The 13,872-nt window shown below is 43.0% G+C and overlaps 1 protein-coding gene across 1 annotated transcript in view; it reads left to right on the forward strand.

Annotated features, from left to right (window-relative positions):
* The window catches only part of SLC12A4 (solute carrier family 12 member 4), a 74,332-nt gene that overhangs the window by 33,925 nt on the left and 26,535 nt on the right, over positions 1-13,872 (forward strand). Inside the window, exons 3-5 of the mRNA XM_039503153.1 lie at positions 2,840-2,971; positions 11,575-11,721; positions 13,433-13,487. Of these exons, the coding sequence (XP_039359087.1) occupies positions 2,840-2,971; positions 11,575-11,721; positions 13,433-13,487 (334 nt within the window). The remainder of the gene's footprint in view (positions 1-2,839; positions 2,972-11,574; positions 11,722-13,432; positions 13,488-13,872) is intronic.

Here is a 13,872-nt window from a genome sequence, read left to right on the forward strand (position 1 = left end):
GTAAACTTTAATTTTGCTTTCCAGACCACTGGGCATGAGCATCCTTGATCTTGAGGTCTTTATCTCTTTCTTCTGTGGAGGGAGGGGATGGAGACTTTCAAAGCTACAACTGGCAAGTAGATGCCTAATTCCCATCTAAAGTCAAGCAGTCAGACACCTAAATGCCATTTGTGCCTTTTAAAACCCTTTTAAAGTGTTGGGTGGCCTTTGGTAGGTCACACCTGTTAATATACACTTGCAATGCCACTGTCCAAGGCAGTGTCTGTGGGCGGTTGTTCTGCCGGTGATGTGTGGAGTAGAGAGCAGAAGGAACAGTTGGAATCCCAGGTGCCATGCACTCACATGTAACCGTGCCTACTTCAGCCTCTCTGCTGCCAGGACCTAGTGCCAGAAGGTTAAAGATTGGGAATGTGGGTTCCAGAGATTGGGAACAAGGAATGACATGAGCTACAGATTAGGGATGGGTGGGAAAAATAGCATGTTTGGCTCTGATGCCCAGGAGGCTCTAAAGAACCCAGAAGATCAGGTTCAATAAAGCAGCACCACACTGACCCAATCTACCAGCATCTGCCATTATTCGCTTTTGCCAGCTAGCTGGATGGTGGCTTCTCCCATGCCCAACTCCTTTTCTTGGCTTGCGGTTAGTTTTTGCATCATAGCATGTATGATAGCAACCAGCTACTGAGCTACAGGATCAGGAATGGACAACAATGATAAATAAGTCTGGGATAAAACCCCAGTCATATTGTGAAACCCTTTCCTGCCTGGCCGCTGCTTGTATCATGTGTCTAGCTGAGGAATGTGCCTCTGCACCCTTTAGCAAGTTTGACATGCTGAGAGTATGTTTTGAGGTTCACACAGAACAGAGGAGGAGTAACTTCGTACCAGTACCACTTGTTTGTCTGCAGATTGGTTGCTCAGGCTTGGTTTTTTTGTTTTGTTTTTGTTTTGCGTGGCTGGGTTAGCAGGGCATTGATTTACATGGGGAAGGCCATAATTTTGTAATGGAAAGCTCTATAAATGAAGGCCAGAATTTTCAGAATTAAGTGCCTAAAGTTGGTTATTTAGGAGACCTAATTTTCAGTGGTCCTGAGCCACTGCAGTTCCTATCAACTCCAATTATAAGTATGGCTGTTCAGTGCCTCTGAATCACGCCACACAGGTGGCTAACTTTAGGTAGTCATCTGTGTGTGTGTGTGTGTGTGTGTTTTGTTTAAAGAAGAAGGTAGTAATTCCAGGGCCCTGAGAATCCATTAATCTTCCCATTTGCTTCCAGTTTTCTCCTGACACTGCATGTTGTTTGTGCCACTCCCACAGAATCCAAAGAAGCAAGAATCCTCAACTTTTTCTTGAAGGGAGAATTATCAGCCCTCCATCCAGATGCTTCAGTTCATGAGACGGCATGTGCCGAGCTTTCTTAAGCACTCCCTTTCCCAACAGGCCATTTAGATTAGCTGCTGCTGAGCCGCTGCTCCATCAGGTCACAAAAGGTCCATTTTAGCACAAGCTGTTTCCACGGTGATGACCCATCATGTAGAGGCTTGTGCTGAGGAAGTCTAGTGCCTGTAAGACGGAACCAGTCACAATGCACACCTCCAATTCCTGCCACTCTCACTCTAAGCAAAACCTTAACTGAGACTTCATGGACAGATAACAGATGATTGCTTCTCTCAAATGCATGTCTGCCAGGAAAGATGCCTTAATCTGGCAGACGCTGGAGTTTTGCTTTTGAGCGGGATTGGGTGTGTTGTGGGTGGCTGTGTTAGAACAAAGGGACTTTGTATATGTGCAGGGCCTGTGGGTCTGTGTAGCTGATAAATTATGATTGCTGAAGTTGGAGTTGGTGAGAATGTTGGCTTCACTGGTGACTTCCCTGATTTTTAGTTATTGCAGTAGGAAAATTTAAACCCGACAGGTGTGCTCTGTGTGTGGGGCAGGCACAAGAGGAGGCGCAGAACAGAAAGTTCAGAACAACAGAACTATTTTAAGGATCTTAAGGAGATAATGCAGAAAAGAGTACAGACGGAAGGCAGAGAAGAGAAGCAGTAAGAGTGAGAGTAATCAGAGTACTATGTAAACACTTCGCAAAAGATCCCAGCTGGTATAAAAATGAGACAAGTGGCTCACTCCTGCCATCCTCCCCCAGAAGATAGGATGAAACTGCAATATGGAGGGAATGTGCCTGCTTGCCTCTCCTCGAGTGCATTGGTGCAAAGTACCAACACACCGGCTCTCCCCACCCTCAAAGACAACCACAGGATAAGAGGGATCCTCCTAGATGTGGGGAATTTAGGGAGAGGGGATTGTGAGACCGTCATACGTTCAAACAAACATACAGATTTTAGGAGGATTAGCTAACCTCAAACCTCTCAGAGGCCCTGGATTAGATATTGATATTAAATCTACCGGAATGTGCCCATAACACTGCAATGGCTGGGACTCTGGGCACCGGATCTCAGGCTTAGTTGAAGAATTGTCCCTGAAAATGTTTTTTTTTTAATGTTAACCCAAGATATGCATAATAGTCAACTGCAAATCTTTCACTTTCCTGAAATCCTGGAGTTCAGAGCTCTTTTTCCCTTGCTCTTCATTGCCAGTGCCTGACAAGTAGAAGGTGAGTCCCTATTGTCTTTGACTCCCCATCACTGTAAACCTTTCCTAAGACAGCTTTCAAAGCCCAAACATCCTCTATTCAAATCAGACAAAAGTAATATTTCATTTATTCTACTGCACCCTCTTTCAGTGAGTTTATCAGCAGCTCCAGCCCTGCCAAAGAGCTATATGATCTGCCCTGTTCTTTCTGACCGCTTTGGCTTACCTAAGTTGTTTTCCTCCACAGGAGGAACTGGATATACGACCAAAGGTATCTTCTCTGCTTGGTAAATTGGTCAGCTACACAAATCTCACTCAGGGAGCCAAAGAACATGAGGAGGCGGAAAGTGCTGAAGGTTCAAAGAGGAAAGTATCAAAAGTAAGTAGAACTTCTCTCAATGGCCAGCTTGTAACTGAGATTGCTTATGTGTGCAGTTGAAGAGTTCTGAAATTCCTTGTGCTTCATCACCATGTCTGAATAAGGATCTAATCTTCTTCCCTCTACCCCCGCCATGGAAGCCATGACATGACATGGCATCATTGGGAGCAGGACTGGGCCCCAAATGAACGCAGTCAGTTGGTTGTAATTTCTTGTTTCTTGACTGAGAAAATCAGAGGTGAAGTAATGCTTAAGCAATCTAGCCACTCCAGTGCACTTAGATAGTCTTTGAGCTCAGATCATGTATTATTCTCAGGAAGTTTGATTAAGTAGGTCACAATGTCACAAAAATCATGCATTTAAATCTTACAACCTGTTTCTGCCACCTTTATTCACCTTAAATAGAAACTTAGTCTGAGTTGTCACATTGAGTTCAAAACCGTTTTTAGAGGCAGAAGTGTGTGTGTTTAGGCTTCCTGTTTGAGCCCCATTTCTAATAAAACTGTAGCAGGTGAGGTTTAGTGACCTGATCTGAGGGTGTTGTGCACCAGCAGCTCCCGTTATCCTCTGTAGGGGCTGCAGTTGTCCAGTATCTCTGAAAATCAAGCCACATGCTTCAACAGGTTACTAAAAATCAACACATTAAGGCTTGCTGCTTTGCTTGCAGGTTTTCAAGCAAAGGTTCAGCGAAAGGTTTTCAAGTAAACTGCTGTGAAACGTGAACAGTACAGATTTATTGTCATCCTGTGTTGCCATACATACAGAAATCTTGACCCACTGAAAAAAGTTAGAGGCAGTAACACTGAAGACTGCCAATTCACTTTCAAAGGGAATGCGTGTTAACAACCCATGCCAAACGTCTGATTGCAGCACCCTCACTCCACATGTAGTCCCTTCTGCTTTCAACGGAGTCACCAGACCCAACACCTGTTAAAAAAAAAAAAGTTTAATCTGGGACCACAAGCATGAAAATGCCTCAGTGTTATGCTTATTATGGTGTCGCTAAAGGACAGAGTTAGCTTATTTAGGTGTCTGTGCATTTTGATACCTTAACGTATTTGGATTGCCTTTTAGGCATACCCTTAACTATAGATTTGTATGCAATAGTTAAAGTTATGCCTAAAAGGGAATATATATCAGTTTGTTTGTCTGGGCAAAATACTAAAATCATGCATGAGCTGTTGTCTTTTCCTGTTAATTTGTGGGACTGCCTAATTTCAATTGATTATTCAGTCTGCTCTTCCTAAAAAATTGGGAGAAATTACTCTAATAAAGAATGTAGAGAAATAGGGTAGACAAAATCCTTAACTTTTTGAAATGGCACCTTTTTTGGCCATTGTTAGTGTTATTTAAAGACTGTTTATAATAAAATGACACCTCACACTGGTATTCTACACTGGCCATCTGGAAGCCAGCCATTTCTTTTCCCTTTGAAAAAGACTGCAGAGAATTTGGTAGCTGGTTCCAGCCTCAGTTAAGAAGAGAATAGGCAATGATAGGAAGCTGAGAAGGTATTATTAGTCCCTAGCAGAGTAATTCATGGTGTTGTAAAATATTCTGTATTTAGATACTGCATATATAGTGTAACCCACGTAGGCTTGGTCTACACTACAAGTTATGTCAGTATAACTACATCACTTGGGGTGCGGAAAATCCCCTGAAGGATGCAGTTATACTGACCTAAGCGCGCCCTGTAGACAGCGCTATGTGACGGGAGGGCTTCTCCCGTTGTCATAGCTACGGCCTCTCAGCGAGGTGTAGTACCTATGCTCTCCCATCCGCAAAGGTAGTGACTTTGTTAAGTGCTACAGCGGCGTAGCTGCAGTGCAGTAAGCGTAGACAAGCCCTTAAAGTGAACTTGTATATAGTGAAACTCCATCCATGCTATAACAATAAGACTCAGTTGTCCCATTTTAAACTATACCATTGTGGTTTGTGGTCCTGCCACAGTAGAACTTGACATGGTTCAAACACATTTTGTTCTCGTTGTATGGGTAGGACTGAACTTATTTATTTATTTATTTATTTATCTTAAAAACACTGTTCCTGCATTAGTCTCTGGCACATCTGTTTGCACAGTGTTAACTTTTTGTAGTGTAGTCTCTGGGTAACTCAAAGCTTTTGAAAACATTACCCCAAACTAGTGTTTCAGTACAATAACTCCTCACTTAAAGTCGTCCCGGTTAACATTGTTTCATTGTTACATTGCTGATCAATTAGGGAACATGCTCGTTTAAAGTTGCGCAATGCTCCCTTCTAATGTTGTTTGGCAGCCGCCTGCTTTGTCTACTGCTTGCAGGAAGAGCAGCCCGCAGCAGCTAGCTGGTGGGGGCTTGTAGCCAGGGTGGATCAGCTCCTGGCTCCCCTAAGTTCCCTGTGCAGCAGCTGCCTGCAGTTCAGCTGTCCCTCCCCCCACTGCTATGTGCTGCTCCTGCCCTCTGCCTTAGAGCTGCTCCCCGAGACTCCTGCTTGCTGTGCCGGGGGTGAGGGGAGGGGGGCTAATGTCAGGGTGTTCCCCTGCTCATGCACCCCGCTTACCCCATCTTCCATAGAGCAGGGCTCAGGACTGAGCGAGCTTGTAGCAGCTGCGGATCTAATTAACAAGGCAGTGTACTTAAGGGAAATGAGCATATCTCTCGCCATTCCTGCAGCCGTGCAGAGTGAGAGAGTTAACCCTTGAGGGCTCAGCCAATTGCTAGTCCATCATTTAGCAGTAAGGGAAATATCCCACCCTCTGACTCCTCCACCTCAACCAAGCTTCACAATCATCATCACTGTGTACCAGTATTAAATTGTCGTGTGGCATCTTATAGACTAACAGACGTATTGGAGCATGAGCTTTTGTGGGTGAATACATCCGACGAAGTGGGTATTCATCCACGAAAGCTCATGCTCCAATACGTCTGTTAGTCTATAAGGTGCCACAGGACTCTTTGCTGCTTTTACAGATCCAGACTAACATGGCTACCCCTCTGATACTTGACAGTATTAAATTGTTTGTTTAAAACTTATACTGTGTGTGTGTGTGTGTGTGTGTGTGTGTGTGTGTGTGTGTGTGTGTCTCTCTCTCTCTCGCTCTACATATATATTTATTAATATATATAATATAGTCTTTTGTCTGATGAAAAAAATTTCCCTAGAACCTAACACCCCCCACCCTCCCCATTTACATTAATTCTTATGGGGAAATTTGATTCACTTAACATTGTTTCACTTAAAGTCGCATTTTCAGGAACATAACTACAACGTTAAGTGAGGAGTTACTGTACGCTGTGTATGCTGGAACTCCAGTTAGTGAATTTCTTCCTAGAGTGTCTGTCCTTTGTGAAGGACAGTACAGTAAAGGTCCTACTGTGTGTAAACTAAATTAATTGTAGTTGGCATGGAGTGGAGGAATTCAAATAACATTAAAGCTGTGAGGATGTCAGATGTCATTTGGAATATAAAACTAGGGAGTTGAATTTAGACATGAAATACTAATTCAAGTCAGCAAAGAGGAATGCAAAATCAAGGGCAGAGACAATGGAGGTCCCCTGCATTGAGAGAGCCTCCAGAAACTGTGGAAATGGGATTTTCCTACAGGTTTCCGGTTTTCATTTTAAAAAGTTTCTAGTTCTCCTTTTGAAGTGTAAATGCTGACACAAGGAAACAGTAGCACTGAAGCAGGAAATCCCCACTCATCTTGATGGGTAGTTAAACTTTGACACTCTGCTATTAAATATTAGCACTGTTAACTGATTTGTTGCTGGATGATACACCAGATAACATCCAGCAAATGTACTCACCTAGTACGGCTGAAAGTAAATTGCATGTGCTGCCATGTCAATCATTTGAATTATGCAGTGTTGTTGTAGCTATGTTAATCCCAGGATATTAGAGAGACAACTTATTTGTCCAATAAAATATATTATCTCACTCACCCTGTCTCTTCAGTCATTTGAATTGACATTCCATAGGGAAATGCTGGATCAGGAATATGAGCCTTTTTTTTGGTTTGGACTCTGTGAATCTCTGTTGCCCAACTCCTTAAAATCTCAGTATGTGTTGTTAGATGCATGTTGCAGGCCTGAATTTGTAATGGTCTGGCTTTTCCACCTCATCTAATATGCCTAAATTGATCATTGGATGTGGCATGCTAAGCTGCAAGAATAATGCAGTCTATTCTATAAATAAAAATTATATCTTCACAAACTGCCGACGGAAGACAAATCTCTCAGTGTATTCTGCTTCCTGCTATGCTTGTCGGTATCAACCGGTTTCAACCAGAGCCATATTAGCACCGGCAGGCTCTCCTTTCCCAAATCACTGCCACTTAAAATCAGAAAACCCACTTGTATGTAAGTGCAAAGTATTAAAGACCCGTGAATGGCAGACATGGAAAGATAATTGTAGGCTTATGCTGCTAGATCATGTGGTGCTTTAGGTTTTGAAGACAATTTTGCATTTTACTGGTCTTACTAAAATTACAAGATTGAAGGAGACTTGAAAATTTTTCACAAACACTTGCAGTGTGGAAAATATATTATATGGAATTTCTGTCTCCTCCCCCCCCAAAATTCCCTTTAGAAGACTTGCTCAGTTGTGAAAGTGTCAAGAACAGACAAACTTAAATGGAGTATGGCTCACTAACTATTTCACCGTGCTTCAGTATTACCATAAGTTTTTAGTATTCAGTGTAATGATGTTTTGTAGCTCTTTGCTGTGTGTTAAGATACATTACCAATTACCCTCTCTCTGTTTAAGAGGGTTGCAGGGGTTTTGTTTTGCTTTTTAGGTTAGTATGAATATGGTCTGTAGTAAAGCACTGACACAGTTATGGTGTTTCAAACACCAGGTTAGACAAACATCTGTCAGGGATCATCTGGATGATACTTAGTCCTGCCATGAGTGCAGGGGACTGGACTAGAAAACCTCTCGAGGTCCCTTCCAGTCTATGATTACAGTCCTAGGATTCATGAATAATAAAAATCCTACTTCCCATATTGGAGATCAGATTAACTACTTCAGCTTCTACAACGTAACTGGGCAGTTCAGTTTTATGCAAATGTCTGTTGTTATGGCTTTTGGGGCTGTTCTGTGGCATCATCAGTTACTTATATTGGGTGGCTGGTAATGGCAGTTGTCAATTTCTTTGGGCCCTGCAGCCAGTTGTTTTGCAAACCAATCAGGCTAGCACAAGGGGAGTGGTGTCCTTTAAACTCAAATCAATAACTTGCGTCAGTTACGTGTTTGAAGCTGATCAAAGTGGATACCACACATGTGGAAGCATGGGCTGCCTGGCTGAAAACAGATAATTATCATAGAAGATAGGAGGGTGGTGTTTTTTTTTAACCATTTGCCGATTGCCAGTATATCTGCTATTTTATTAGCTCAGTGCAATCTTTAGAGTAGTATTTCAATTTTCCCATTTGCTACTGACAAGACTGTTCGGTATAATATTGCACTTGCTATTTGACTGCCTTCTATTGACTAGTTTCATAAAACCATTTACAGTAGCAGCATCTGCTGATTATAAGAGGCTGTAGAAAAGGGCTCAGTCACTGCAAATCATGGATAGAAATTATTTTGCTGGCGCAAGCTGTTCTCCTGCTTCATTTCTTTGTTTGCAGTATTTTTAGTTGGGTAAAAAACCCAACAACCCAGTGACGACTTATGTCTGAGCTGCACTTAGCAATGCTGTGATTTGGGCATCTCTTAAGCTGTACTGCTTTGCAATTCTCAAAGTATACCATGAATGCACAATGTTTTCCCTTTACAACTGAGATTGTAACTTGGTGTAGAAGAGGCTGCCGGGGGAGCGGGAAGAGGGACCAGAGCAAGAGAGTTGAGATGCCAATCAGAGAAGAGGACATGGAAGCGGCAAGTTGCCAGTCAGAGGGAAAGCGGTGCACAACAATGCCGGGGTGAAGGGGCTGGGACCGGGGAGAAGGGCACCACTGAGCCTTAATTTCATTGTGTTACTGCTCTGAGTGAATGGGGAAGGAGAGAGAGTCAAGGAAACCAAAGGCAATTTGACTCACTATTCTGTCATTCGGAAGTTTAATTTCCAGCCAAAGGAGGATAGACTGTCTTGCAGCTCTGAGCTTTGAAAATTTAATGGCAGCTGCTACAAGTTATTTTTTTAAATAGTATTGCAGCCCCAAGCGTTCAAAAATTGTGATTCAGGCGCTCCAGAACATGAGATTTTCTAAAATGATAATTTTTCGGTCTTTATTTGCTGGGGAGGTTGGGACGGAGGAGGCTGCAAGAAAAACACCTCAAATCCTGGGAGTTGACAACACTGTTAGGGTTGATTTGACTGTAGGACTGAAAGCTTCAGTATGCTCTGTTAAAACCTTGTAATTGTAAACTTAGCTCCTGCTGCCGCAGCCAGGCAGTCTAGTTTGCAAATCAATCCTTGAGTTATACACTGCATTTCAAACACATTCAAGTGCAAACTCTGTGCACACAGATTTGGTTGAATTTTTAAAGACCTTGAACAATATCAAGCATCTCATACCATCCTGTTTTTTGGAGGGGAAAAAGGAGCGAGTATTTAAAACAAAAGCCAGAATTAGCAGACGTAATGATGCAGGCCTTGGGGCAAGTAAACAAAAGTAGTATGCTAGGGAATTAGTACAGTGCAAATTCACAGTAACTTAGATCTCCTGGTTTCATGTCAAAGAATAAATGTTTTGTGTAATTTTCACACAGCACGACAACCTTCCTAGACATTCTAATTAGATGCTTTCTAAGACGTTTCTCTTGTTAGTGAGCGTAAGACCTTTAAAATAAAGTACCCGCATAGACATTACAAATTTTATCCAGATTGACAAACTGAGTTGGGGATACTAAAATGTGGGTCTAATGTACCAGATTGTGCTTCAGAGCATGCAAGGGTAGTTAATTTCAAATCAGAGACATTAGTATGATATCTAGAAATCTTTGGATCTTTGCACATTCAGCCCAATGAATAGAGACAAACTTACATAGCACCCTCCTAGATTTAGTATCTACGCAATTTAAGATAAAACAATGAACTATGGAAGTTTCTAAGAATATTTTCATAACTTTTTTTCTGAGAGCCTTGCAACAAATAATTTGAACAGCTCTTCCAATGAGCGTTCAGTTTTTTTGAAATTTGAATTAGGGCACTTCTAATTAGGATGTCTGTGCACAAACACAGCTTCCACTAGCATCATGGGACAATGATTTCTTGCTTCTTCATACACGCCAAGGAAAAGCCAAAACATATTTTCATAGTGGGCCACGTGGATTCCGTTAGTGTTGTGGTACAATAACTATTCGCTACACAAATGATAGCTTTTTTTGTATGATGGAACAGTTATTGACTGCATCATTAATCAGCCACATTCTGGCCGCCTAATAGAACAGAACAAGTGACTTCCCCTCCTCCCTTCCACTCCAAACAGGCCACACAAATTGCAATGGCTAAAAAATGACTTGGGTTGGCTTGAGTTACAGAAGAAGCTAAGAATAAACATCACAAAATCCAGTCTAAGACTCTCTGGACTTGGTCTCCCGCTCCTGCCTCCCAGGTGTCTCCTTGAGAATTGCTCAGCCCATGCTCAAAGGCCTGTTCTTCACTAGAAGTGTGGTGCTACCTCATGTCAGCAACATGATGCAAAATCCTATTGAAAAGGCAGTTGGTAGTTTCAGCGTTCGGGGAGGGGCGGGGGCAGTGCGCAGAGCTGCCTAGCCAGTCCTCCGCCTAGGAGCAGCAGGGACATGTCACCGCTGGCAGGGAGCCACCTCAGGTGAGCACTGCCCAGATCCGGCACCCTGAAATCCCTCCCATGCCCCAGTCCCCTGCTCCAAGCCCTCTCCTACACCCAAACTTCCTCCCAGAGCCCGCGCCCTGCACCCCTTCCTGCACTTCAAACCCCTCGTGGCCATTCCATCGCCTACGAGCAGCAGGGACATGTCGCCGCTTTTGGGGAGTCACGCAGAGGCAGGTAGGGAGCCTGCCGGCCCCACGCCAACTGGACTATATACTGGACTTTCAATGAAGATCACAAATACTGGTTTATAGAGCTTTCCGGTTGGTAAAGTGCTGGATAACACAGCTTTTACTGTATAAACTGAATATGTAAAGATATGGAAAATATCTAGCACATTTCTCAAAGCTGTTTCCAAATCTTTTGGTAGTTGTAACTGGAAACACACTGAACTTTTGGGGATAAACCTGTTCTTTACTTAGATTGTAAGTTTTTTGGACAGGGGCTGGGTTCTTGTTCTGTGTTTGTGCAGCACCTAGCACAACAGAGTCCAGCTCCTTGCTAGGTGCTCGTAGGTACTACCACAGTACTACTAATAAATAATATAAATAGGTTCAGTTGGTAACTGCTGGAGAGGTGGGGCTGAAATGAAGAGCTAGCAGCCTGGCCCAAATTTTGTTGCCAGTCAACCAATGGTTTTGGTTTAAACCATTCTCTTGAGGTTTTTTGGAAGTACAGCATTGTAACAGTTGTGCATCTTTTTATTATACTCTATCACAGCATGATGTCATTTAAGTAGCTGACATCTGTTTTCCTTCTCTGTGTTCTAAACCCTAGTTTTGAGTTACCCAGTGAATGAAAGTTGACGTATGTGTTTATTTTCAGTCACCCAGCATGGGCACCCTGATGGGAGTGTACCTTCCATGTATGCAGAATATCTTTGGGGTTATTCTCTTCCTTCGGTTGACATGGATGGTGGGAACAGCAGGAGTTCTACAGTCCTTCCTGATCGTCTTAATCTGCTGCTGTTGTGTGAGTACATGATCAAATTAAGACACGTCTCATACCATGTGTGTACCTCTTGCAAAGCTTTTACTGTGCTCCTATAAGGGGGGTTACTATACGTGTGTGTAGGACTAAGACCAGGACTACAACAGAAACATTTGGCAGCATAGTAATGTCAATTAGGGGTGTGATTTTTTTGAGGGGAGGGGGGAGGTAAACATTGCTATAACGGTAAAAGTCCTAACGTAGATGCAGTTATAATGGTGGACAAGTGCTTTTGCCAGTTTAACTTAGGCTAGATGTCTGTTGGTAGAGCTATGTTGGTCAGGATGTGAAGAGGTCTATGGTTGGCAGAATCTCCAGCTGTATCAGTCAATCGCTGCTGTACAGATACTTTTATTTTGCTTGGGGGTGTGCGGGTGGGGAATTACAAAGTGCATCTTTGGTGGTATATTATTTGTACGTATTTGTGCTAGATACTCTGGAACAGGGATCGTGCCTTCAGGTATGTTTGCAAAGAGTTTCCAGTCTTGAAATGTATATTAATGAAAATGTGTCAATTCTGATGTGCCGTGAATCCAGTCTGTTTGAATCTTCTAGCAAATGGGAATTCAAATACTCACCCACTAAATGTAACAGATAGCTACTGCGGGAGGGGAAGGGGACCACTGTTTGCCTCATGTGTTTGTATACAGTGTTCCGCCCTATCAAAAATTGGGCTCTGTCCATTTAAAATTAATTCCTACACATTGGTGGACAATAGGATGGGTAAACTTTATCTGGAGAGAAAGAGGAAGCCTTAAATTAAACTGGCTGTATACATTCTGCAGCCACAGGTTCAAATGAAATCCAAGCTGCATCATTTCAGTCCTTTGTATTTCTGAAGCAGATATTATGAGACAAATTGCACTTACTTGGATTGGAGAGGGAGGGGCTTGTCTTTCAAGTGCTTCCTTAAAAACGGAGGGTACTAAGAGCTCTGTATGATCATCAAAGAATTAAAGTACCCATGGCACTCAGATTAGAGTTTTATCCCAATGTTATGGCCAACCTTTCCTCTCACCACTCCAAATGGCAGCTGCAGTTGAGTGGCATTTTCAAAGTGTTTTAGCATGAAGATGCTTTGTAAGTGTCCAGTGGAGACCCCCCCCCCCACGGAGCTGCCTGAACCCAGACTGTCCCACACAGACTCCTCTCACCCCACACCTGGATCCCCCACACTGAGCCCCTCCACACTTGGATCCTGCCTGGTTGAGCTGCCTGCCCCAGACCTGGTGCGCCTGGTGCAGAGGGGCAGGACCCCAGGGTGTTTCTGGGTCAGGCCCAGGCCTTGTGCTCTGTAAGGCTCGGGTGCAGCCTCACCACTGAGTCCGTGTTCTGGGGGTGCAGGGGTGGGGAGACTGCAGGGTGATCTCCCACTTTCGTAGAACCAGTGGCCTGTGCTCCCTATGCCATGCTGGAACCTCTGCATTTATTAATTGACACACAAAACTTGCAGAATTTTAAAATGTGCACAGAATATTTAATTTTTTGGCGCAGAATGCCCTCAGGAGTAAGTAGTGTATATGGTGCGAATACAGGGGTACATTCTGTCCCCATGGGGGAGAACAGAAATGCTGTACATTCCTACTTAAGCATGACAACTTTTTCTGTTTTGCTTATTTTACTATACAGGGAAAGAATTGTATTTTTGAGATGGTTACTTATGTAAATATATCCATTGTCTTGTTCTCCACAGACTATGCTGACAGCCATATCAATGAGTGCAATAGCAACAAATGGTGTTGTTCCAGGTAATTGTAATTAGCAGATTCCTCACTTCAGTCAGAATAGCACGTCTGTAATCCATTTTGACTCACTTTCCTCACTGTAAATACAACTGTAAACATGTGCAAATCTCTATGCTAACTAGAAGATCGTGGTTTAATAAATGTAGATTTTTTTGTTGCTTTCCATTGAAATTAGATAAGAAGGCAAACTAATGTCCTGACATGTCAAGTGAAGAACTGTTTGTACCTTCCCCAGAACTGCCAACCCTAAGTGTTAAAAAATCATGAGCCAGGCCCTCTCTCTCCCCCTCCCCTCCCGAACCCATCAGATTGGCTTAAAAATCATGAGATTTTTTTTTTTAAAAAGTACCTGTTTTTTCTTTCTTTCTTTAAGGTACGTTTGGGCCAC

This window comes from Mauremys reevesii, linkage group 16 (assembly GCF_016161935.1).
Source record: "Mauremys reevesii isolate NIE-2019 linkage group 16, ASM1616193v1, whole genome shotgun sequence".
In the NCBI taxonomy this organism is placed as follows: Eukaryota; Metazoa; Chordata; order Testudines; family Geoemydidae; genus Mauremys; species Mauremys reevesii.